We start from the raw sequence: 26,613 nt of genomic DNA on the forward strand, positions 1-26,613 counted from the left end.
AACCACCTTGGATGATGGAAAAGAAAGGATACCTGTAAAAGAAATGCACTTCCAGCTCTTCACAGACAGTGGATCTGGAACCTCCCCTACCCCCCATAGATTACAAAGTAGTTTAACTTCTTTTTCTGGGATGTGTTCTGTTTTTAAGGCTTTTGTTATCTGTAGGCAGACCCAGATAGAGTAATATAAGCCAGCAACAAACAGTTATGAAATCTCTTTGAAAATGGATTAAATTCCTGGAAATGTTCCTCCCGACTAGAGCAACAGCATTGTAGAATGAGTGAAAACCAAGTACCTCCTACACTCCTGAAGTTCTGCCCAGCCAAGACATGCCTTGTGGGTTGCAAAATCCCTACCCAGAAGGCACTTCCTTGTCAGAACGAGCGTTTGCATTTCTTAGGGGTTAGGGAGATCTCTGGCCTTGACTGGCAACCACTGTAAGGCAAGGGAAACACAGCTCCAGGGGAGGGGGAGACATTACCCCTTTAAAGAGCTGCTGCCCAGTCTATAGCTGATCCGGGCCATCTCTGGATCGGACTGGCAGTGAGGTGATTGGTTGGTAAAGCTGCTCCTTGTCCCGTGGGAAAGGCCAGGGGGATGTGTGCAGTTTGCAGAACTGCCCTTATAAGGGCCTGAAGGAGCTCCCCGCCTGTTTCAGAGGGAAGCTAGCATGCGCAGGAAGAACCAGGTGTCTACAAACCCCCTTCCCCCTGCTATTTGAGGCCACATGGTGGCATCCCTGAACTGATGCACCTGGGGGGTGATGCCAGGATACCCCCACTCCAGCATACATGAAGACTGTAACCCGCTAGAATGGTACAAATATAAATTTCTGCATAGGCATGATTATCACACATTATGGTCTATACACATGCAAGATGGAAGTTCGGTCAAATGTAAAGTACCCCTGTCTATTAGGATAGCATGTGTATTTTGTGATTTTAAAATGTTTTAACGGTTATGGCTTAATGAGCAAGAAATCCTTGAAATTCCAGTGTTGCGGGAGAAGCTTCTTCTGAGTTTCTTCTGCTACTGAATTCTCAGCTTACTGAAAGAATTACAGGTAACTCAGTGGTTTGGGGAGTGGAGGAGAAGATGTGCAACAGCCCAGTTATAAGTTTGTAGAATAGATGTTCCTTCCAACTTTGGCTTTGTTGGTTTCTGTGGGACTCAGTCATCTTTAATGTGAGTCGCAGAATTAGGCTGCCATGTTTATGTTTGGAAGTAAGTACACCTGACCACAGTGGAGTTTAATTTTAAATAAATGTAGATAGGATTGTGCTGTGGATGAAACCATGGATGTCAATGGGACTACTCTGAAAAGTTTTTCTTTGCAGTTTTGTAGCTCTCTGTGCTCCAGAGCTGACTAGTGCTCAAAGTTGGGTTGGTTTGCTAGCCAAATACAACGGAAGGTAATGGGATTACTTCATTGTATATGACCAGATGACTGCAGCTGAAATTGAATCTGCATTTGCTCTTCAGCTGGCTTAAAGCAAAATTCAATGAATTTTATATCCTCCCCCAACCCTCTTCTTTTTCAAAGCACTCCTACTCCTATCATAACTACTGGGAAACAAGTTCTGCTGAAATCAAAGACTTGTTTCCATTCTAATATGCTGGGTGGTGGAATGCTGGTTTGGAACGTCCCTTCTTGTGATAAGTTCTCTTATGCTACCAACAATTTGGGGAAGTTGCCAGTTGATGTACCGTATATGTTGCCAGTTCCTCATGCAGAATTATGTGCTCTCCAGGAAAGAAAAATGCCCTCATCCGTTTTGTTCTTGTTCCATGAACTACTTGCAGTGTAGTGGGCTGATTGTGCAAAGATATCAGGAATCCAGCCCACTATGGATTTTTCTCTAGACTTGAAATAAATATTTGCAATAAAATAAATTTGTTGCTGTTTGGCAGAATCTTGTTCTCATCTCTTTTGTATGCATCATGTCAGCAGTGAACTTTCTCTTGGGTGTAATGGTAGTAATAGAATACTTGAACACACGAAGCTGCCTTATTCTGAGTCAGACCTTCTCCGACAGGCAGTGGCTGTCTAGTTTTTGCATGCTATGATCTGTGTGGTGGTTTGGAGGCAGTTCTGGGTTTCCTTAAATTCCATCTCTGATCTCCTGGACAGCTTGTTTTGATGTACACCCCTTCTCTCATCTTCCTCACAGTGCCATGGATGCAGTGCCATGGAAGCTTGCTAGGTAGGCTATTCGCTCCCAGCCTAATCTACCTCACAGGGCTGTCCTGAGCACCTTTGAGGAAGGGTGGGGGGAAATTACTAAATATACTGGTAGAGTATGCTATCGAGTGTAAAGGGCACTAAGATCATGCATTCATAGTCATAGGATAAGAGGACAAGTGCTCTTCCGGATTGAGAGCTGGCTGAAAAACAGGAAGCAGAGAGTTGGAATCAATGGTCAGTTCTCCCAATGGAGGGATGTGAACAATGGGGTCCCTCAGGGATCTGTGTTGGGACCGGTGCTTTTCAACTTGTTCGTCAGTGACCTGGAGTTGGGGGTGAACAGTGAGGTGGCCAAGTTTGCAGATGACACCAAATTATTTAGGGTGGTTAAAACAAAAACCGACTGTGAAGAGCTCCAAAAAGATCTCTTCAAACTGAAAGAATGGGCATTAAAATGGCAAATGAGATTCGATGTATGTGAAAAGTGATGCATATTGGGGCAAAGAAATCCCAACTTCACATATACGCTGATGGGATTTGTGCTGCCAGCGACAAACCAAGAAAGGAATCTTGGGGTGGTAATGGATTGCTTGATGAAGATGTCAACCCAGTGTGCAGCTGCTGTGAAAAAGGCCAATTCCATGGTGGCCATAATTAGACAAGGAATAGAGAATTCAATTGCTGCTATCATACTTCCATTGTACAAATCTATGGTGAGTCCACACTTGGATTACTGTGTACAGTTCTGGTCACCAAAGGATATTGCAGAGATTGAGAAAGTGCAGAAAAGAGCAATCAAAATGATCAGGAGGCTGGAGCAACAGCCCTGTGAGGAGAGGTTAAAATGCTTAGGGCGGTTTAGGGTCATCTGCTGAAGCTGGAGGGTGAGATTCAAAACCAAAGGAAGTGTTTTTTCACACAACACATAGTTAAATTGTGGAACTCCCTGCCCCAGGATGTGGTGATGGCTGCCAACTTGGAAGGCTTTAAGAGGGGAGAGGACATGTTCATGGAGGATAGCGCTATCCCTGGCTACTAGTCAGAATGAATACTAGTCATGATGCATACCGATTCTCTCCAGGATCAGAGAAGCATGCCCATTATATTAGGTGCTGTGGAACACAGGCAGGATAATGCTGCTGCAGTCATCTTGCTTGTGGGCTTAGAACCACCTGGTTGGCCACTGTATGAACAGACTGCTGGACTTGATGGGCCTTGGTCTGATCTAGCATGGCTTTTCTTATGTTCTTATTTGCATTTATTTATACGCTGGTTTTCTCTCTCCAATGGGGATTGAAAGTGCTTAGCATATCTTCTTCCTCATCCATTCTCTTATGACCACCCCTCCTCTGAAGTATGTTAGGCTAAGACAATGAGATAGGGATGCCAACTGCCAGGTACTAGCTGGAGATCTCCTGCTATTACAACTTCTCTCCAGCCGATAAAGATCAGTTCACCTGGAGAAAATGGCTGCTTTGGCCATTGGACTCTATGGCACTGAAGTCCCTCTCCTCCCCACCCTCCTCAGGCTCCGTCCCAAAAACCTCCCACCGGTGGCAAAGAGGGACCTGGCAACCCTACAATGAGACTGGCCCCAAGTCATCCAGTGAGCTTCTGTGGTAGAACGGGGATTCAGTCCTGGGTCTCCCAGGATCCCAGTCCAACCGTCTGTTATCCTGCACTGGCTGTTAAAATCAGGAACTTCAGCATAATGGTTAGAGTGTCAGACTAGGATCTGGGAGTCCTGGGTTTGAATCCTTGCTCTGTCACAGAAGTTTGCCGGGTGACCTTGGGTTTTTCACACACACACTCAGCCTAACCTACCTCACAGGACTGTTGTGAGGATAGAAGTGTGGGGAATGATAGGAGCCCAAATGGGGAGAAAGGTGGGTGTATAGATGAAGTAAAATAATAGAGTTGTCGGCTCCGGGTTGGGAAATAACTGGAGATTTGGGGGGTGGAGCCTGAGGAGGGCGGAGTTTGGGGAGGGGCTTCAATGCCACAGAGTCCAATTGCCAAAGTGGCCATTTTGTCCAGGGGAACTGATCTCCATCCCAATAGTAGGAGTTCTCCAGACACCACCTGGAAGTTGGCATCCTTATAAAATAAAACCTTTTTTCCACCTCCCTCCCTTTTGAACATCCAGTCTGATGAGGCGTTCTGGAAGGCTCTAAACTGTGTTGTGTTACGTTACTGCGTCAACAATAATAATAATATAAATATTAATATACTAAAACCTCTGTCGCCTGCTAAAGAACGAAGCTGCTTTTGGCGCCCTGCGTCCCTGCAGTTTCCATAGCAACCAGCACACGCCTTGGCTGGGGGGGGCGGGGCATTTATGACGCCGCTCCCACCCTGCTGGGCGAGGCTAAAGGGCGGGGCGCAGGGAGGGAGGACCGGGGAAGCGGCGCACGCGCAGAAGGGGAGTCGGGGCTCGTGGGGGCGGAGCCGGGGGTTTGAATTGTCCAATGGGGGAGCGGCGGGCCGCGTCCTGGAGGCGGAGCCGGAAGTCGAGCTGCGGCGCTTTGGGCTGCAGCTGTCCGTCAGGCGGGTCGTGCTGCTGCGGCTGCTCTTGGCCTCGGCCGCCGGGTCCCCGGTCTCTGGGTCTCCATGGCAGCCGCAGCCATTGCAGCTACCGGCGTCTCATCAACAATTTCGAGGAGGTCCTGAGGCGGCGGCTGCGGGGTCGCTTCAGCTCTGCATGGTGAGAGGTGATGGCCATTCTGTCACTAGCGGAATGGAGCCGCCATGCTCGGAGGCACTCTACCTCTGTCTCAGTACCAGCGAGGGAGTGTAGTGCCTACTGTCTGGGATTGACCGGGAGGTCTGGGTTCAGAATCCCTGCTTTCATTTCTGGGCTGCCTATCTCGTTGAGATTGAAGGCACATCACAGAGTTGTAAAAGGCAATGCAAAAAATAGTATAAGATGTACAGTGATCAGTGCAATAAGATTGGCAAATGAAAGAACAGTGAAATAGAAACAGTATAGTAAGGAAATCTTTCTCCTAATCAAACTCACAAATTTGAAGAAAGGAAACGATGTGTCACAATTGCAATGTGTTTGGGAAATATTTCTAGTAAAAGTATGGGAAATATTTCTAGTAAAAGTAGTGTCAGTGTATATATTACAGTGTGCTAATAAACTTTTTTCTGCAAAAAAAGAAACAGTATAGCAAGTTGCATAAGCCAGATTTCACAATTAGAGAATGCTGGAATAGTGATGGAGCATCTTTGTTGCATGCAGAAGTTCCCAGGTCCAATCCCCTGCACTTCCAGTTAAAAAGGATCAGATAATGAGAAAGACTTCCGCCTGTGACCTTGGAGAACTGCTGCTGGTCGGAGAAGATAGTGACCTGGACAGACCAAGGGTCTTAATATGGTAGCTTCATATGTTCAAGTGGTACTTTACTGTGTCCACCAGCTCTGTTGAGTCCAGAAGTGGGTCGAAAGTCAGTGCACTTTTAAGAATTGGGTTCGTTGTAGTTAGCACCCATCTCCAGTCTCCTCGTGTTATTTTGCACCAGTTGAAACTTATAAACCATCTTCAAAGCCAGTCCTATGCAAGGTGTGCTGTAGTAATCTGATCTGGATGTGGTTAGAGCATGGATAATTGAAGCCAGATCCAGCCTATATGAGAGAGGCCATAGTTGCCACATTGACAGAACTTGGGCAAAGGTATAAGAAGAAGAGTTGGTTTTTATATGCCGACTTTCTCTGCCATTTAAGGAAGAATCAATCCAGCTTACAATCATCTTCCCCTCCCCACAACAGACACCCTGTGAGGTAGATGGGGCTGAGAGAATGTGACTAGCCCAAGGTCACCCAGCTGCCTTCATGTGTAGGAGTGGGGAAACAAATCCAGTTCACCAGATTAGCATCTGCCGTTCATGTGGAGGAGTGGGGAATCAAACCTGGTTCTCATCCTACACATGAAGCCAGCTGGCTGACCTTGGGCTAGTGACAGCCCCACCTACCTCACAGGGTGTCTGTTGTGGGGAAGCAAGGCGATTGTAAGCCGGTTTGATTCTTCCTTAAGTGGTAGAGAAAGTCAGCATATAAAAACCAACTTCGTCTAATGTTGGGATGACATCTCATTCAGAACCTCTGGACAGCCACTGCCAGCAATTTCATGTGGGTTTTAAAAACAGCATAAGGAGCAGGCAGAAACCCTGTGGGATCCCACACAGCACAATTTCCAGAAGTCTGAGCAGTTCTTGTACTAGCTGGCTGGGTAGGACCAAAGCTGCTGATTTCCATCTCAGGCAACTGGGTCAGAAAGCCACGGAGACGTTGTATTCTCACCAAGGTTTCTTGGTGGGATTAGCCTTCTCTGTCCCAGGGAAGGTCATTGGTCAGAGTTCTCCAGGGATTTCAGTTTGCAAGTCAGGCTCTGCAGACTGAGGCTGCTATCTTGAACTATTCTTCATGTTACTTGTATGCTCAGATATTCCTAAATTGTTGCTGCATCTTTGTCTAAACAGTGAGAATACTTGGCAAATTCTTAAATTGGTAATTAAAAAATATATACTTGCAGGTTGTCCCCGTCCCTCAAGAACGAAGTAATAGTCTCTACTGAAAGAAAATTACCACCAGCAACTGAAGCACTTCTGTTATCTGTACGTGACTGTGCTACGTAGCGTAAGCATTTCCCTTATACTCTAATTACAGTGCTGACTTTTTAGGTTTTCTGACCTCATGCTGAGGGGTAGGTGAGGGATAACATGCCTTGGGGGACTCCACTTGTGGGGGACATGACCAAACAATATCATAGTAGCAAAGTAGGGTGGGAGGGGTATTTATAATTTGAACTAGGGTAACTGCCTAGAGAGTTAGAATACAAAAGAACTTCAGTTTCATATGAGGGGACTGTATTGCATATGTTCTGTTTGCTAGATAACACAATCAAATAGAATAGTTTCCTGTTTGAAGTTTCTTGATGAGATGAACCCATGGTATGTAAAATGTCAAGCTGCTAAACCAGAAATACCCCAAGGAGGGGTTATTTAGAGCCACATTTGTGTTCCAGAGAGTTCTGTGTAGTTCGTGTGATCTGAAATGAGAGTGAGTCGGAGTGTGTTTTGGCTGCCCAACTGGCATACTAATATCAACAAAACTCCTTATTCCTGTTATCCCAATATGCCTATGGGAGACAATGTCATACATCATGGTGGATTCTATATAGGGAATTTGGGATTCTATGTGAAGAATAGCTGCAGGTAGTCCACCTGGGAGCTGGTTATACCCAGTTCAGCTCTCATTTCAGCACAAGCAAGCTTTGTAAAAATGAATAGTAGAAGTTAAAATGAACTTTCCCAAGGGCATCCATTGACCTAGAATAAGCAGTGTCCATAGGGAAAAATCTGGTAGCGCCATGTCAGTTGCTGTTGCCTAGAATAGGATGTTTTGGAGGACAGTGACTCATAGGGTGGCCATGAGTCGGAAGCGACTTGATGGCACTACACACACACACACACAGAATGCCAGGCAGCCAGTTGATGTTCCTGTTTGCATGACTTCTATGGCCAGCTAGATAAGTGGTACCAAGGGCTGATGTGTTTGGAGGCCTCCAGTTCTGGTGGATCTTTGTAGATAGCCTGAAACCCCAGTGTCCATGACTGAGAAAGGTCTGAGCCAGACTTCGAACTTGTGTCTTTTTTGAAGAGCTGGGCAGTGCTCCTGAAAGGAAACTTGAACAATGACTTCAGAAAGAGCCAATTAAAATGCGCAGAACTGGCACATAGTACCTTATTTCCTGCAGTAAACCATCCTAGGTTGTCTTTTCATGTCTGAATTGGTCATTTTGTCTGGCTTGAAAATGTTGTTCATTTCTCTCCCCATCCCATACCCCTCAGAGAGCTGCAGGTCCTTTTTGCTTTGGGCACGAGGAATTGTTGTTATTTCCGGTCTACTTATTCACAGGTCCTTTTTCCATTGTACTGATTGCCCTTTCCCCCGCTTGTTGGAGAAGAACTATGAAGAGTCGTTCCTCAACTCCCCCTTTGCACGTCCATGTGGATGAAAATACCCCTGTCCATGTCCATATTAAAAAGGGTCAGAAAACACCACCACCTGCAAGATCCCAGGTACGAGTGTGCAGCTGAGTGTTTGTAGGGGCTGTGCCTGGAAAGCCAAAGCCCCCAGAAGCACCAGTGGAAGCTCAAGGCCTGTTCCTGTTGCTTGAAGGGTCAATAAATAAATAGCATGTTGCAACAATGTTTTGCTGCTGCCTGGCATGCTTAGATTATGCTGCTGCCTGTTTGCTTTTTTGCTGCAAATGTAGTAAATATGCTTAAGATTGTACAGCTGCCTGTTTTGTTTTGGTGTTGTTGTTTTTGCTACAAATATAGTAGGCACGCTTAGACAGATTGAGCTGCTGCCTGTTTATTTTTTGCTGCAGTTTTAATGGATATGCTTAGATTATAGTTCTGCCTGTTTGCTTTTTTGCCACCTACAGGTTAGCATGCTTAGATATAGACAATGTACATTGCATTGTTTCCCTACTTGGTGTTCATGGTATTATATTTTCCTTATCAAATATCATTTAGTAGAACCTTCAAAATCAACAGTGCTCCCCCAGAGTACATATCTCATTTACTGCCTCATAAGTAAATCAACAATAAAGTAGGAAGTTCCTGGAAATGTCTATATGAAGTTTACAGATATTTGGAAAACCAGCATGTTGTAGAAAGTAGGTTGGATTCTGGAGATCCAGATTCAAATCCCTCCACTTCCATGAAGCTCACTGGGTGACTGGGCTAGTAGTACACTCTCATCCTAACCTACTGCACAGACTGGTTGTGATAACACACTGAAGAAGGAGAGAACCATGCATGAAACCCTGAACTCCTTGGAAAAATAAAAATATGGTAGATGTGCTCTAAGTCTAACTCAGTAGAAATCTAGGGGGCCTTGAAACGCATTTCCTGCAGAGTCAGCAAATTGCATGACTTTAAAACATGTAGCCTGCCGGGTTAAGAAGTTATTAGCAGCCAATTAGAGAGGGTGCAGGAATTGTTCCTAACGTTCCAATTTGCAGTATTCTCTTCCTCTTTCCACAAGCTGATTCTTGTATGAGTGAAGAGTTGTTCATAGTGTTTAAAAATAACTATGTAAAATGGAGAGGCCCTGACCTTGATAGCCCCTGGCTAGCCTGATCTCCTCAGATCTCAGAAGCTAAGCTAAGCAGGCTTAGTATTTAGATGGGCGATCTCAAAGGAACACCCAAGTTGTGATGCGGAACACAGGCAGAACGCTGCTGCAGTCATCTTGTTTGTGGCTTCCTAGAGGCACCTGGTTGGTCACTGTGTGAACAGACTGCAGGACTTAATGGGCCTCGGTCTGATCCAGCATGGCTTTTTTATGTTCTTAACCTCTGAACATCTCTTGCCTTGAAAACCCTACGGGGTTGCCAAAAATCAGCTGTGACTTGACGGCATAAAATAAAATAATGGAGTGAACAGAGTTCTAAAATAACTTATCAAACATCTGCCAGAGGGATTCAGTTAACCCCAACCCAGCCAAGGTTAGTCATGGCTAAGCACCATTAAAACAAATGAAACAGGTTGGGGCGTAGATATGACTAAGTTGAGCTGGGTCAGGCCATTGGGTCCTCTAGTAGATGCTAAAGCTTTGAACGTCACTGGAAGGCGCCCCAGAATACCTTGTTTGTTTGTCTTTATTAGAATAGTCTTGGAACACTGGAAGAACTAAAATATTAATTATGGCATGTTCTTTCATCGACTAAAGCCCATTCTCAGATGCATGAAGTGCATCGTAAGTAGGTAGGCTGGCGAGCACATGTGCGCACACAGACATGGAGCAAAGAAATGTAAACAGGGCAGTCCAGTTGCCATTAAATGCAACCGATGTTTCTGTACAAAGCTCTGATGTCTGCAACCGGAAGTACAGCAGGCATGTCCACCTCAGTGGTCATAAGTTGAGAGGGTAATTGCTTAGCATGTCTAAGAATAGCGTAACTCATCTAATGTGAGAGATAACCATTAACTGAATGGGTGCCTAATTAAGTTAATAACAAATTTCCTGATTAAGTACTAATTCAGCAGGTTCATGCTGAAGTCTCCCTTTGGAAGTTCTCTCTTTTGAAAAATGGGGGGGGGGTTGGGGTCAAGTAGAGGTGTGAATGAGTCACAGGGCAGATCACCTGTCATGAATGGAAAATAATTTGGGGGCTCTTCTTCAAGAAAATATGACCTTACTGTGCCTAGTGGATAAATATCTAATATACTTTTACAATATCTCAGTCATTATTGTCGGTGGTGGAAGTAGTTAAGCTAAATTATGTTGCCTTTGCCTGACAGGAAAATAAAGGTAAAATTCTCCATACGTTTCATAGAGCAGTAAACTAAGAGCTCTATTGTATGGTGTGTTAATCTGGAGGGGAGGCCAGCTGAATAAGAATATCATATTGGAGTGACAGGAGCAATAAGATGAAATGCTGTTTCCCCCTTATTTTAAGTTACATTGGAGGGCAAGCGGGGGACTATTTATTTTGCAAGAAACATGTCATGATTTTGCTCAGCTGGCTGCTAGTATGGTTGTCCTCTGAATCCTAAGAATATCAAGTTTATCTTGAAGCCTCCTTGGAGACACGACGACCGTGCATTACAGGGAGCTGGTGGTAGTGCAGATATATTACAGGCGAGTTGAGCGTCTTGCACTGGTCAGGGCTGGGAACTCCCCTGCTTAAAATATTACCTGCGTTGCTGAGTCCTCTGCTGCTGGTCTAAGAAAAACTGGTGCTTACAGTCATCGCATACCACAACAGTATCATAATTGCCTCTAATCACGTTGAAAACCTACTACGTTTCCAAGAGAATCGGCAGTCTCTCCTCTTTCCACATACCTGGTTTTGCCAGAGGCCTCTAGTAACGCAAGTTGTTTCAGAGAGTCACAAAGATGCATTGCCGGTGATCCGTTCTGCAGTTTCAGATCCTTGTTGAGGCCTGGAAGAGGTTATTGGATCCGATGGAGGGCTGTGAGGGGCCACAGATGCAGATCTGCAGTCCTTTGCTGCAGCCTTGGCCTAAATCTTTCTTGCCCCACGCTAGATCTAATCCTTGCAGGGTAGCCAAGGCCTGCATTGCATCATAAGAGGCCAAGCTTACCCGAGTGATGTCACAATGATCCCTGACTGACATAGAATAAAGTAGTTTTCAGTTTGGTCCCATACTCTGCAAGCTATGTCGTACCTCTTATTTCTTTTTCCTGGGCGTAGTTACTGAGACTGCAACAGTGATGTAGAGCGTGAAGCTTCTCCGTGGTACTGTTTGTTGGAATAACTTGCTGCCTTCCAGTTCTGTTGCACAATTTGATGCGAAAGTGAATCTGGGCAAGTGTCTGGTGTTAACTAATTTCTTCTCTTCTCATTCCTTGCACGCCCCTGCCCTCCCCCAGCAAAAGCACAAGCAGAAAATGAAAGGGGATACCGTGAATGTCCGCCGCAGTGTCCGAGTAAAAACCAAAGTCCCCTGGATGCCCCCGGGCAAAACATCCATCAGAGAGTCATCTTACAAGTGGGAGGTAGGACGGCTGCTGCTTCCTTTGGAGCCTGACGGTGGGCCTGTTCAGAAGCTATTCCTTCTATCTCCCCCAACTGTGCCCAGGGAGAGCTTGGGAAATAGGTCCTGGGTTTTTGTTGACAGCATTTCTCCTCTTGCATGGTGGAAAGGCAGGTCCTCCAGGCAGCTTATTATCTAAAAGAGAGGAATTTATAATAAAGCCCTCCCAGGTTTAAAAGCCCAGAGTAGAATGAACAGACAACGGCAGCATTAAAACAACACAGATTAGGTGCACTAAGCCAGAGCTGAAGAAGATAACATAACTTTGGTTTGGTGCCTGAACAAAAAGAGTAGATGCCAAACAGATATTTCTGATGTGGATGTTCTGCAGTTGGGGTGCCACCGTTGAAAAGGCCCTGTCTCTGGTCACCACTTACGTGATCAAGCACTGGAGGTTGCCTACACCTGGGCCTTAAACAACAGCCTTACGGATTCATATGGGAGATGGTGGTCCTTTATACCATTTCAGTTTGTTCCTGCGGTTCCTTCACCATATGTCTCTGTGGAAAGACTGAATGGGGAAATGCTGTTTTTATTTGAATCCATCTCCCTGCTGAGTGTTTTGTTCCCCTATCTTTTGGGGCAGGAGACTGATCTCATTTACAATCCTTGGGAGGGGGTAACACCTGAACAGGCAGTCCCTGATTCAAATGTCGCCTCTGCCATAAACTCACTGGATGGCTCGTAGGCAAGTGGTTGTATCTTGAATTCAGCTCCTCTGTCTGCAGTACAGGGGAAATAATAATAATTTCCTTAACAGGCCTGTTGTGCGTTTGACTGGTGTGAATTACCTTGGAGATTCTAAAACGGGTGTCGAACTCAATTGTTATCATGGCCGGATATGACATAAATGTCATTTGGTTGGGCTGCACCATTGCCTTGCCAGCCCAGATTGAGAGCAGAGGTGGGGGTGGCTGCCTTGGCTGGCTCGCAGGCCCGATCCGGCCCTCGGACCTCATGTTTGACCACCCTGTTCTAACGTGTTTATTTGTGAATGCTTAACTGGTGAATGTTTTGTGCCTGCGAGGCAAGGTTATGACTGACGCACGTTACATGACGGATGGACGGGGTTTGTGGGTTGTGTTCTTCGTTTGTTTGGTTTGACTTGCTGTTTAGGCTTTCTCATCATTTTGGGTTGCCCTCCCTGTCCCATGTCTGACCAGGGACCAACTCATCGCCTGGAAGTCACTCCTCCAAATTCAGATAAGTTACTGTCAGTGCTTCGCTTGAGTGACCTTTCTACAGAAGAGGAAGACACCGTTCACTGCAAGATGAATAAGTATGAGAAGAAGATAGACAGCTTGCTGAACGTGGTGGGCACGTTAAAAAATGAGGTGAGGCGGTTGCTTTTGAGCTAGCTGTCTTTCTCATCAATGAGGCTCAGGCTTGGGAGGATCTCTTTTAGAAAGTGGGAGATGGTAACCTCTGGCTCAAACATAGCACTGTAGAGCGAGAATGACTAAGAAGAACAGCCGTGCTCTCCCAAAATTCACAGGCGGCTATTGAACACACTGCCATAGCTGTTATCACTGGCCGCATAGTATAGCTGAGTACAGTGTTGAGGCCTGTTTGTAGAGACAGACACTTGACTGTCCCACTGTAAGTGTAAAGGTGAGTCCAGTTTATTCAAAGGTGCTATGAGAACAATCCCAGGCAGGTTTACTCTACCCGTTGGGACTTACTCCCAGAAAAGCGTTCTTAGGATTTCACACTCTGGCTTGTCGTAACATTGGCACAGCTCCACGTAACGAGTTCCATGCTAGTGACCAGTAAGCTTACTTTTGCAGTAACATAGCTCAGAGTTCTTGTTGGACAAAGCATGCCCCGTTTTGACTGGCTAGGCTGAAGTTTGAATGGAGAGAGTGGACAGGGAGAAGCTTTTCTCCCGCTCGCATAATACCAGAATGCAGGGTCATCTGCTGAAGCTGGAGGGCGAGAGATTCAAAATAGATAAAAGTATTTTTTCACACAACGCGTGGTTAAATTGTGGGACTCCCTGCCCCAGGATGTGGTGATGGCTGCCAACTTGGAAGGCTTTAAGAGGGGAGAAGCTAAGCTAAGCAGGCTTAGTATTTAAATGGGCAATCTCAAAGGAACACCCAAGTTGTGATGCGGAACACAGGCAGAATGCTGCTGCATCGTCTTGTTTGTGGGCTTCCTAGAGGCACCTGGTTGGCCACTGAGTGAACAGACTGCTGGATTTGATGGGCCTGATCTAGCATGGCCTTTCTTATGTTATGTTGTCTGGTGACTCTTGGTTCTGTTCCAGCCCATGGTTTTCTGGTGAACTCCTTGGCTGCACTATTTTTCCAGGTTAAATGCAAGTTTTAGGTTTTAGTTTGCAAATAATTCCAAATCCATGAAAGATGATGCAGACCAAGAGACTTGTCACGCCACGCTTGGCCTTTTTTTTCTCCATCCCCAATCCCACAACTGCCCATTGTAAAAAGAAACAAAAAGTAAAGTAACATAAACAAAGCTGAAATGAAGAAAGTAAGATGGAAATTGTGCGGTTTCAGCCATTCTTTAGAGCAGCGGTTCCCAAACTGTGCTCCACTGAGCACATCTCCTAGTGCTCTGTGAAGAGATTAGAAACAAAAATAAAATAAATGTGACAAGATCTCAAAATTGTGAATTTTTGTAGCCATGAACTGTGTGTAGGTAAGTATCAAGTAGAAATTATTTAGCTCCTCCTGTGTGCTGTGAAGCAGTAACTATAAAGGGCTAGTCAGCACTCATTGTGCCAAACTCAAAGTTTGCCATCTGTTGCCCATCATATCGGCCCTATATAGGTGCTAGGTGAAAATTAGTGCTCCATGACTCAAAAAGTTTGGGAACCGCTACTTTAGAGTATAAGATGTAAGGGAGACCCAAGTGGGAAGATGTCTCTGATTCATGGGAACTCTGTGATGCAACCTTGGTGTATGGTTTTTCTTTAAGATCTTTCTCCCAGGAATTAGTATTCACTTGTTGTTTGTACGCTTCGTTATCTTTTTAAATGTGGGGAGTCCGTATATCCCAGCAAAAAAACCACTACAAGTGAGACCTCTTGACCATGGTGCCTGTCACCCAGGTGTCTTAATATAGAGAGCTATTGCTGAAATTACCATGGCACTTTGTGATATGGTCATATAGGGGAATGTATGAAATGCCCTCTTATATTTTTTGTGTGTGTGCATACAATGTTTTTGTAAGACTTTTCATTTCACTCGTTTTTTTTTACTGATATTCCCAGGGGCTTTTTTGATGCAAATAACCAGTATTTCTATCAAATTTCTTCCTGAGTGGGAAAAACTCACATTAGAATCTGGAATTTTCAAATGAAAACCATGAGTTCACACAATTTAGCAACATCATAGTATGTATATTCTGAGTCTCTGACTGCTGATGCATTATGAGTAAAACTCTAGTCTGTTTTACAAATGAAAGTGTTCACAAGTCAAAGTACCGAAGCGGGAAGAGTCGCGATGTGTGGCCAAGCGTCTACTTGAAGAGCAGAAGGAAGAGCTGGATGAGGTCACTCAAGAACTGGTGGAGACGGAACATGAGAACACTATTCTCCGGCGCAATATTGAACGTATGAAAGAGGAGAAAGATCTTACCGTGTAAGTGAGCTTCCAGCCCTTTCCCTTCTCTGTAGAATGTTATCTTTGGGGGAAACTAATGTAAATTTTTTGCGCAAAACTGTACAGTGTAATTAGGGAGGCTCTAAGACAGTTTTGTACCATCAGTTGCTGGGAATTAGCTATCATGTGGTTTAGCTGTCATTTAAACATTTATAAATAAATAAAACTCTCATACCTGCCTCCTTGGTAACCATTTCTCAAAATGGTAATGATTTGTAACCACAACTTAAAAAGGTAAAGGTCCCCTGTACAAGCGCTGGGTCATTCCTGACACATGGGGTGACGTCACATCCCAGCGTTTACTAGGCAGACTGTGTTGATGGGGTGGTTTGCCAGTGCCTTCCCCAGTCATCTTCTCTTTACCCCCAGCAAGCTGGGTTCTCAGTTGTGGCTAAGCCACAACTTAGCATCCTCTTAAACTTTGGGAACAGCCACAGGTCAGCTGTTGCATGCATGCTTTGCAAGCAGAAGGACATGGGTTCAATCCTGACAACTACAGTTTGAAAGGATCTTGGGTAGCAGGTGTTGGGCAAGGCATTTCTTTGCCTGGGACCCTGGAGTGCCACGGCCACTCAGAGCAGATGGTCCTAGGCTAGTTGGACCAATGGTTTGGCTTCGACCAGGTCAACCAGTGAGAAATCATGTGGCATCTTGTCATGAGACTCGTGTGTGTATACTTCAGTGTGACATGGCTTGACTTAGAGCAAGTCAACTGCAGGAAATCATGTGGCATGTTGTCATGAGACATGTGCTTGTGTGTGACTGCAGCGTGACATTCAGTTATGTGTATTCTGTGTCACCAGTCGGTGAGTAGGGATTGATGAAGGAGAGGAAGTTACAGAGACAAAAAGTCAGGTAGTTCTCAGGAGCCAGAAGAGACAGAATGTGGAATTTTGCAGGACACTGAAGCGCTGCTTTATTAATAGGATATGTTTACCCTGAGGTTTCAGTTATAACAATCACAACGAGGCTCATAACCAACATCCAGCCATTTAAATTGTGGGTTCAGGTTTGGCAGTATTTTTTCATCCTCCAGTTCAATTCCAGTTCAGATGCTAAGTTTGAAAAAGTGGTTTAGTTGGTAATTTGTTCAGATGCTTTGAACCTGTTTAGATGCATTTCATGAAGAATATTGTTGCTCTGTTTGCTTGCAGAGTGGCATGGACCTAAATTTCCCCCCTGTTCCCTATGTAAGTGGAGACTTTTCTCCACTGTATTTTGCTTGCTTGTTTGTTTTTTAAACTTTGTTTGCAGTTGCCTGTTGCACAAGCTATTGAACAATGTGTGGTATCCACATAATATCACAGTTCCTTTTGTTCCTTAGGGCTTGGTTTTTTACTAATGTTACTTTGCTTTTATTGTATATAGTTAAAAAACAATTAGCTTGTATACTATGAACTTGCAAATGTTGGAACAAGTCAAACAAGTTACATGCAGTTATTCTGTTTTAGGAGGACAGTCTCCTGTTAGGTAGGGGTCAGAGGTGAAAACTAATCTTTTGGCTTACCCAAGGCCTTGGGCAAAATAATAGAATGATTCTCTGTTCTAACCGATTAATACGTTAAACACCATTTTACACCACTTTGCAAACAGAGTCCTCTTTCCTTTCTCTTTGTATGATGTTCCTTCCTTTTTGAATATCATCTCTCCTTAGAGAGTTATCTTTTCTTTCAAGAAACCCTACTGACTTGGCAAAAATAAAGTTATTCTTTTTTTGCTGTCAAGTCACATCTCACTTATGGCAAACCCTGGTGGGGTTTTCAAGACAGGAGACATTTAAAGGTGGTTTGCCATTGCCATGTCACTACCCTGGTTTTCCTTGGAGTTCTCCCATCCAAATACTTGCCAGGGTCGACCTTGCTTAGCTTCTGAGATCAGATGAGATCAGGCTAGCCTGGGTTATCCAGGTATGGGCATTTACCCTTTTTAAATATGTGAAATGGGAAGCAAGGAGGAACTGCAGTGTCAAGGAAATGTAAGAAGTTTCTAGCCTCAGTTCATCTTCCACAGTGAGACTTCTTTCCTGGAAAACAGCTTCTGGGTAGGTAGGCAAGCTTCTACTTCAAGCATCAGGAGGACTGCCATTTCTCAGGCAAGCTTCTACTTCAAGCATCAGGAGGACTGCCATTTCTCAGGCCTGCCTACCACCTTCTTCCTCCTTTTCAGTTGGCTCCCTGGGAAATAGGTTTAGAGAAACTATATTTGGAGCAGAAAGCAGGAGGGACCCCTGCTCAAAACAATCTCCTGAGTGCATGTTTGTTGAGCCACGTATTTTGAACCAGTTCCTGATTTCTGTTTTTGAGGATTCTATTCACGTTTGGAAAAAATCCTATCTGAACCAGATTTTTGGGTTCCTTTAGACTCCCTGTTCCCATCCTATTAATGTCTAATAGGACTAAATTAATAAGATTTACATCAGCAGCACGAGATGAACAAATAATGTGGCAGTATATGCTAAGCCTGAAAAAACCTGAAGCCCAATTTAATAGCTGCAGTATCCAGTGAGTACAATTTAAAAAATAATAATCACAGCATCACATTAAAACCAAGCACCAATAAAAACAGAATGAAGGCAAGATGTTGTTGATGCAAGGCAAGGAGAGAACCAAAATCACACTAACCAAAACAAACCGGTCAAGTACTGGAGAAAACCCTAGCAGCTGGAAGTGGGAATATGAGTTACCAAGGAGCTAGCTGAAGGGAGGGGCACTGCACCAGGTGGGAGCCACTACAGAAAAGGCCTGGTCTGGCAGCCACCTACTGACGAAAGGGATGGGCACACAAAGAAAACTTAAGTGGATGGGCATACACATAGGGGAGCAGGCAGTTCTCTGGTTTCCCAGCCCTAAACAATTTGGTGGTGGAAAGTGCCATCAAGTCGCAGCCAACTTATGGCAACCCCGTAATTTTCAAGGCAAGAGACGTTCAGCGGCGATTTGCCATCACCTGCCTCTGCAAAGCAACCCTGGAATTCCTTGATGGTCTTCCAGAGTATTAACCAGGGCTGACCCTGTTTAGCTTTCGAGATCTGATCAGATTGGGCCAACCTGGGCCATCCAGGTCAGGGCCCAAAGCATTTTAGTGCTTTGTATAAGCCAGTACTTTGTGTTGTGGCCAGAAGCTCATAATTAGCCAGTGTAGTGCTTTTAATACTGGTGAGATGCATTACTGGTACAGGTAGAGTATCCCAACCCAGACTGATCCGAAAACTGGACCCTTCGAGCTGGCATTCAGGCAGATCTGTGCTGCCTGCTTTCAGTGTTTCCTCTCACCTAAAAAGTTAAATACAGTGTACATGGCATCGTAGGTGGAGGGTGAAAGCCTGTCGTTCTTAGTTTGTTGTTGTTGCTCTTGTTTAACAGCTGATACAGGTATTCTGGTGAGACAGTTACACTTTTGCTTTCTGATGGTTCAATGTACACATTATTAAAATATTGTTTAAAATTACATTCAGGCTATGTGTGTAAAGTGTATATAAAACATAAATGAATTTGGGTCCCATCCCCAAGGTATCTCATTATGTATATGCAAAAATTCCAAAATATTCCAATATACGGCAAGATCTGACATACTGACCACTTCTGGTCCCAAGCAGTCCGGATAAGGGATACTCAACCCGAAGAGGCATCATGCTTCTGAGTGTTCTGGCTGCTGTGTTTTGCACCTGCCAAAGCCACTGAAAGTCTTCAAAGTCCCCCACGCTGTGTTGCAGTAGTCTGACCTAGAAGCAGTCAGAGCACGGCTAACTGTGGCCAGATCATACCAGAGCTGGGCAAACGGTGCTACGTGCTGCATTGGAGGCCTCCGCCTCCCATTTGTAGGCATGGATCCAAGCGGAGCATCTTCCTTTGAGAGGCTGTGCGACCAGACCGCCCCCCTTGCCTCCTGACGGCCCTCTTGCTTTCCAGCCTGCAGAGGCGGCATTTGCAACACGAGAAAGAGTGCCTGATGACCAAGCTCGTTGAGGCGGAGATGGATGGAGCAGCGGCAGCGAAGCAGATCGAAGCCCTGAAGGATATGATCAACAAGCTGAAAACGGTACCTGCCAGCGCTAGAGCTGCTTGGCTCAGATTCAGTGCCTGGAGCCTCCCAGAAGAGGAGCGGGCGGGAGATGTGGTGTGGGGCCAGAGGCAGCTGTAAGGTGTTGGGGCATTTTCTTACTTGCTGAACAATATACTTTCAGTGCACTTTAGAGATCGTTTGCAAGTGGATTTTGCTGTTTCACACAGTAAAATCCAGTTGCAAAGTGCCTTGAAAGTGGACTGCAAGCGCATCATTCAGCGTGTGTGAAAGCGCTGTGTATATCTTATTTCCCTGTCCTCTCTCAGTAGGTTTTACTGAGGCCTGTTCCACAAATACAGCAGGGTGATATGGAACACCGCTAATGGGGGTGGGGTGGGGGCTATCAGTACTTTTTTGGATGCTTTTTCATGGCAAAACTTGTTGCAAGGAGGCAATTTGCGCGTCAGGAAGAGAGGTTCTCTCTGTCCCTTTTGCCTGCATGTGGGAGGGTGGCGATGAAGAATGCAGGAGGAGGCCGGCTGGATCAGGCCGGGGTCCAGCTTGTTCCTCATGGTGGCCAACCAGGCCCCTCCAGGAAGCCCACAAGTGGGCAATGAAGGCAGTGACACTTTCCCTTGTTGCCCCTCCCAGCCTCAGGAATTGTGGTATACTGCCCCTGAAGATGGAGACTTCATGTAGTTATTGTGGCTGTTGGCACAGCTGGCCCTTTCCTTTGTGAATGTGCCAAATTCCCTTTGAAAACCATGCGAGAGCCATTTTACTGTTCATCCTGATCTGTTGGTCAGCTTGTTTTCAAGCAACAAGGGTGTTTATGTAAGTTTTCCTGTGTAGATATTTATTTTAGTCATTTATATCCCACCTTTCTCCCCAGTGGAGACCCGAAGTGGCTTATATCATTCTCTTCTCCTCTATTTTATCCTCACAACAACCCTGTGAAGACAGTGTGACTAGCCCAATGTCATCCAACAAGCTTCAGTGGCGCAAGTGGGGATTCGAACCTGGGTCACCCAGATGATAGTCCAGAACTCTTAACCACTGCACCACACTGAGTCTCTTAGTATAGTACTGAGAGCCAGCGTGGTGTAGTGGTTAAGAGTGGTGGTTTGGAGCGGTGGACTCTAATCTGGAGAACCGGGTTTGATTCCCCACTCCTCCACATGCAGCCAGCTGGGTGACCTTGGGCTAGTCACAGCTCTCTTAGAGCTCTCTCAGCCTCACCTACCTCACAGGGTGTCTGTTGTGGAGAAGGGAAGGTGATTGTAAGCTGCTTTGATTCTTCCTTAAGTGGTAGAGAAAATTGACATATAAAAACCAACTCTCCTCCTCCTCCTCAATGAACTGTGTAGAAGGGATGTTGAAATATAGGGAGAAAAAATAAGTTAAGAATGAACAGTGTTTTATTTATATATGCCCCAAAAGCCAAAATGCAGGCTTTGCTTTGGGATAGAATTTTTTTGAGAAGGCTTAATCGACTAGATACCCAAGGAACACATAACCACTGCTTGTGTAGCTGGCAAAGTTTTGTTTCATAGGCAATGCTCCTCCTAGCAGAAGTCCATCACCGGATCTAACGGTCCTGGGTGGGTTTTTCCTCCTTCCCCCTCCAGGAGAAGCACATGACTGTTTCCGACATCAACACGCTCACCAGGCAGAAAGAGCTGCTGCTGCAGAAGCTGAATACGTTTGAGGAAACCAACCGGACGCTCCGAGACCTGCTTCGAGAGCAGCATAATCGGGAGGTGAGTGGTGGGGGGACCTGCCTCTGCAGCAAGAACTGGCCCCTGTAGAAAAGTCACCGTGTGACTCAAGCCTAAATGGCAGGGATTTGTTATGAGGGCCAGAAATGTCTGGACTTGCTAGCCCAGATTGAGAATGGGGGGGCGGCTGGCTCGCAGGCCAGATAAAAGCTCTCAAAGGGCCAGGCCGTATGTTTGACACCACTGCTCTACGGCAGGGATGTCAAACTCATTTGTTACAAGGGCCAGAAATGTCAATTGGTTGGGCTGGGCCACGTGTACCAGAAAATGTAATACCCAGATCAGGACTGGGGTGGTGGCTGCCTCTGCTGGTGAGCCCATGGCGGAAGTGGGGGTGGGTGGGTGGCTGCCTCAGCTGGCTCATGAGCCAGGATAAGAGCTCTCGAGGGGCCTGATCCAGCCCACAGGCTGTACATTTGACACCTCTGCTCTACAGTTTGGCACTAGACTCCCGCTGCTTGTCATTTTGGACCCAAAGAACCGAGTGGCATGAAAATAGCTGCTAGAGATCTTGTGCTGCAAAAGCTTGCGGGAAGCAAATGGTTCACATAATGCTCCTAGGGGTAAATTCTGCAACTGTTCTCAGTCTTCGGTATGCAGAAGATGCATGAGAGGAGGTGTGTGTGTGTAAAGTGCCGTAAAGTCGCAGCCGACTTATGGCAACCCCTTTTTTTGGGAGGGGAGGGGGTTCATGGCAAGAGACTAACAGGTGGTTTGCCATGCCTTCCTCTGCACAGCAACCCTGGACTTCCTTGGTGGTCTCCCATCCAAATACTAACCAGGGCTGACCCTGCTTAGCTTCTGAGATCTGACGAGATCAGGCTAGCCTGGGCCATCTAGGTCAGGGCACAAGAGGAGTTACCTACCTGCATTTGGATTTGGTTTTGGTTTTCTCACAAGAAACTGTTAGCTCAAAGGGTGAAACAGCTCTTCTGTTTGTGGAATGGTTTGCTTTTGGAAATCTGAATTCCTTGTTTTGTGGACTATAGTGTTGCTGGGCTGCTCGATTCTCTGCCTTGACAAATGATAAACTCTGGACCACTAAAACACAGACTCTCTGATCAAATAATGAATTGGATTACTCAACGATGCTCAGCTTGCATCAGCTTTCTCAGATTAGCTGCTTTCTGTTTTTACAAAAGTGCAGACAATAGACATCTGCATGGAACCATGGGGTGGTATTTTGGGCATGGGGCATTGTTTTGACCAGAGAAGGTAGGTAGTTAAATGAAGATTGCAGAGGGCTGTGGATAGAAGGAAGGCAACTGGAAAAGCTGTTAAGATGGGTGGCCAGGCAGGGAACACTGATAATCGCTGCTTGCATTTCTGGAAAACGTGGCCTATGCAACAGTGAAAGAGAAATGTAATCCTTTTAAAAATATGAATAGCAAAATTTTCAGGAGTAGAAATTTGACACTGTTCTGTGCAGAATGTTCTGTGTCTATTTGGGCCCTTCTAGTCACGTGGATACTTCACAAATATTTGAAGCATTATTTTCCATGATTCTGGGCTCATTAGTCATGAGGATGGGGGAGGAGCAATGTGGGGCACCAAAACCCTTTCCCTCAAGGCCTTGGAAACTTACTTAACTGCCCTCTGACTCTTGAGGTTTCTGGAGCTGTTTGCTGGTGCATTTTGAAATCTCTCTTCCTAGCCATAAGGGCAAGGGAGATGCACATTTTGCTTTGCCTTATCAGCTAGGCAACGTACATGGCTTGTGCGTAGCATCTGAAAGCAGCTGTGGCTTGCAAGCCAGTCAAATGTTTACTCATCAATCCAGGCGTGACACTGGGCCAAGGGTCCCAAACCTGGTGCTCATGGGCACCATGGCACCTGCCGACACTTTTCCTGGTGCTCAGTAGGTGTTTTAGAAAGTAGGCATATGGCCAGATGGGGCTTTTGCCCAGCAAGGCTTCTAATTAGCTATTGGAGATTTGATTGACTGTGCAGATGTTTTAAAATGTTGCTTCAGCAGCAGCCGCCACCACAGCACAAGGATCTTCAGTGTGTGACTGAAGGGAAGCTGCAGCAGCCATTGTGTGGCTGGCTGTTCCTCCTGTGGCAGCCATTCGGTGGCTGCTCTCACCATGCAGTGTCAGAATTCCAAAGGTGCCTGCAGGCTCAGAAAGGTTGGGGGCGCCTGCAGTAGGCCATAGCTTTTTGTTTAAATTTTTAAAATCTTATAATAATAAAAACAGAACGCATGCAAACCATAATAAAATATGAGAATACTGCAAATGATATAGAAGGAATCAAACCGTGATCTCCTTTACAAATAAAACAGGAAAACATATTTATGCTCAAGAAAAGGAAAAATATCTCAATAATAAGACTGAGAGGTGATATAGAGAGGTCATATAGAGGATGGTACCGAGTTGTTTTCTGTTGCCCCAGAAGGACGGACCAGAACCAGAGTTTCCGTCTAGACATTAGGAAGAATTTTCTAACAGTTAGAGTGGTTCCTCAGTGGAACAGGCTTCCTCGGGAGGTGGTAAGCGCTCCTTCCATGGAGGTTTATAAGAAGAGGTTAGATGGCCATCTGTCAGCAATGCTGATTCTATGACCTTGGGCAGACCATGAGAGGGAGGGCATCTTGGCCATCTTCTGGGCATGCAGTAGGGGTCACTGGGGTGTGTGGGGGGGGGAGGTAGTTGTGAATTTCCTGCATTGTGCAGGGGGTTGGACTAGATGACCCTTGTGGTCCCTTCCAACTATGATTCTATAAATATAAGCATAAGCAATATGTAATAAGATAATATGGAGCCAGTAGACAATAGTTAAGCTTCAGAAACTGAAGTTAAGCTTCAGAAACTGTGGTTCTACCGTGACATCTGAATTAAGGGTATGCATGCTGCTCGTAGTTTAGTAACGTTATGAGAAGACAAGAGTCACTGGGAAAGACAGAAGTTGAAGGCAGCAGGAAAAGAGGAAGACCCGACTTGAGAAGGATCAACTCAGTCAAGGAAGCCTCTGCCCTCAGTTTGCAAGGCCCGAACGAGGCTGTTAACGATAGGGTGTTTTGGAGGACCTTAATTCATAGGGTCACCATAAGTGACTCGATGGCACTTAACACACACATAATGCTGCTTGTCAATCATGTGGCTCCCGGTGCCCAGTACTGGGTTTTGCTGCGTGCTCTGCTTTTCTCTGTGGGTAGAAAGGGCGATGAACTAACGCTTGAGCATGTGAAACCTGTGGCTTAGCACAGCAGAGCCTGCCAGAAGAGGATGGGACTTCAGAATCCTTTGTGAATCTTGTCTCCCTCTTGCAGAAAGATGCTCAGAAGTTGGTGGAACAGCAGGCGTCGCTGATGAAGAGGCTGAATGATTCTGATGCAGAGAAAGCGGTAAATGGGGAACAAAATGTGGTTTTCCTCCAAAGAGCATCTTTGCAAGGCTTTCCTGTCCTTGAAATGGGAATGGCAGGTTGAGTTACAGCTGGCATACAAAGCACTTCTTTTAGAATAAGAAAACTAAGGAATGAAGGGGGGTTATGTAGTTGTTTTTGGATGAGGGCGTGTCATTGGGGAGGCTTCTCAGATTGTTCCTTGAGCTATAAAAATAAGAACTGTAGACCACTGGGAACATTGTGAGGCCTGTTGAGGGGCATGCAGGAGGCCGCTTCCCCATAGAAATGACATCTGTGGGTGTTCCTACTTGCTTTCTTACTCACTTGCAAACTCTGACGTTTGCAGGCTTTGCACAGGCTGCTAGAGCAGACAACGTTGTGTACATGATTTATGAGCAAACACATCACACCCTGCATGTGTAGGGAGAAACTCTTGGAGCGTTTCTGTGCCTAGCAAATGTAGCGTAAGCTCTTAGCGACATCTGGAAAATGATTCCAAATGATTCTGGAAATGACTGTCATAGCATCCTGGAAATGATTCTCTCATGGCAGCCTTCTTCTCAAGCCAGTGTGGTGTAGTGGTGAAGAGCGGTGGTTTGGAGCAGTGGAGTCTAATTTGGAGAACCGGGTTTGATTCCCCACTCCTCCACAAGAGTGGTGGAGGTTGGTTTCCCCACTCCTTCACATGAAGCCAGCTTGGTAACCTTTGGCTAGTCACAGCTCTCTTAGAGGGAAGGTGATTAAAGTCGGCACATACAACCCCCTCTTCTTCCTCTTCCCCTGGCTCCACTTTGGACTGTGGGGAGAGTGGTGATGGGGGCTCTTTTCCTCCCAGGAAAACATACAGGAAATTATATGGTTATCTATGTAGCAGCTCCACCTTGAAGGGAGGCAATTGGTACTGGGAGAACAGCGCGGGAAATGGGTTTAATTTCCCCCTTCTCATGGCCCTGATCCCAATTACCCTCCTGCAGGCTGCTTCTGTATTTACAGTTTGAATTGCTGTATCTGGCTCTGTTCTGCTTCCTTCGATTCTCTGGAAAGCAGCAGTGGTGACTCCCTTTGGCGCGTGCCCTCTCTTTTTTGTCTTGCAGCAATTGTTAAAGAAGCTGCAGGAGAAAGAAAAGGAAGTGGAGGAGCTCTTGGTTCAGATACAGACAGAAAAGGTAACCTTTTCCTGAGCCGTTGTACACTTTGAGTAAAAGTGCTACCGAGTGGCTTCTTGCCTTCAGGGTGAAGCCCGGGGTCTGGCTGTGTAGCTAAGAGAGTCCCCGCCGTGCCGTATCTCTCTGAGTTTCTCTCTTTTTAGGACCAAGCAAAGACAGCATCTGAACTCTCCAAATCTATGGAAGCTGTGAGGGGCCATTTGCAGGCTCAGCTGCGCAACAAAGAAGCTGAGAATAACCGCCTGAATATCCAGATCAAGGTATGTCAGCTGGTGATCTTCAGTGACCGCGCCTTTAAAAAAGGTTGACACCCTGGATGCTACAGGTGCAATTTTGGGATGGGCTGTGTGGAATTAACCAATCCCAGAAGAACTTTGGCCGGGGCTTTTATAAATAGCCACTTCCAGGGTGGTGTAGTGGATAAAGTGATGGGCAACCCAGGTTCGAATCCTCACTTCTTCCATGGAAGCCTACTTGGTGACCTTGGGTCCCTCACAAACTCTCAGCCTGGCCTATCTCACAGGGTTGTTGTGAGAAAGAGGAGGGGAGAAAGAGGGTTGCTATGCTGCGGGTGTGCCTGCTGCCTGTAAAATTGGCCTGAAGCTCTGTGGGACATGTGATGTGGTTCCTTCAGTTCTCTGGATTTTGCTCTGATTCCAGCGACCTTCTGGTGGGCTGCCAGCTTGATTGGTTGGTTCTGCTGCTCCACAAAGCAGCAGGTAGCGAGTCCTCACCAGGCTGTGAGGGGAGGCTAGCACTGCAACTTTGGGGAGGAGCTCAGTGGTTAAGCACCTTTGTATGTCGAAGGGTTCAGGTTCAGTCCTTGGCATCTTCAGTTAATGGGCCTCAAGTGGCAAAGTGCTAGGAAAAACCTTTCTCTGCCTAAGACCTTGGGGAGACACTACTGGGAACTCTGCCAAGTAATATCGC

At 45.8% G+C, this 26,613-nt stretch overlaps 1 protein-coding gene across 1 annotated transcript in view; it reads left to right on the plus strand.

Annotated features, from left to right (window-relative positions):
- The first annotated feature begins 4,653 nt into the window (after nucleotides 1-4,653).
- The window catches only part of ODF2 (outer dense fiber of sperm tails 2), a 44,688-nt gene continuing 22,728 nt past the window's right edge, over nucleotides 4,654-26,613 (plus strand). The window contains exons 1-10 of the mRNA XM_056860070.1: nucleotides 4,654-4,889; nucleotides 6,720-6,801; nucleotides 11,600-11,725; nucleotides 12,927-13,097; nucleotides 15,193-15,368; nucleotides 19,298-19,427; nucleotides 21,020-21,151; nucleotides 24,441-24,515; nucleotides 25,612-25,683; nucleotides 25,827-25,943. Coding sequence (XP_056716048.1) covers nucleotides 4,654-4,889; nucleotides 6,720-6,801; nucleotides 11,600-11,725; nucleotides 12,927-13,097; nucleotides 15,193-15,368; nucleotides 19,298-19,427; nucleotides 21,020-21,151; nucleotides 24,441-24,515; nucleotides 25,612-25,683; nucleotides 25,827-25,943 — 1,317 coding nt within the window. The remainder of the gene's footprint in view (nucleotides 4,890-6,719; nucleotides 6,802-11,599; nucleotides 11,726-12,926; nucleotides 13,098-15,192; nucleotides 15,369-19,297; nucleotides 19,428-21,019; nucleotides 21,152-24,440; nucleotides 24,516-25,611; nucleotides 25,684-25,826; nucleotides 25,944-26,613) is intronic.

Source organism: Euleptes europaea, chromosome 14 (assembly GCF_029931775.1).
Source record: "Euleptes europaea isolate rEulEur1 chromosome 14, rEulEur1.hap1, whole genome shotgun sequence".
Taxonomy (NCBI): domain Eukaryota; kingdom Metazoa; phylum Chordata; class Lepidosauria; order Squamata; family Sphaerodactylidae; genus Euleptes; species Euleptes europaea.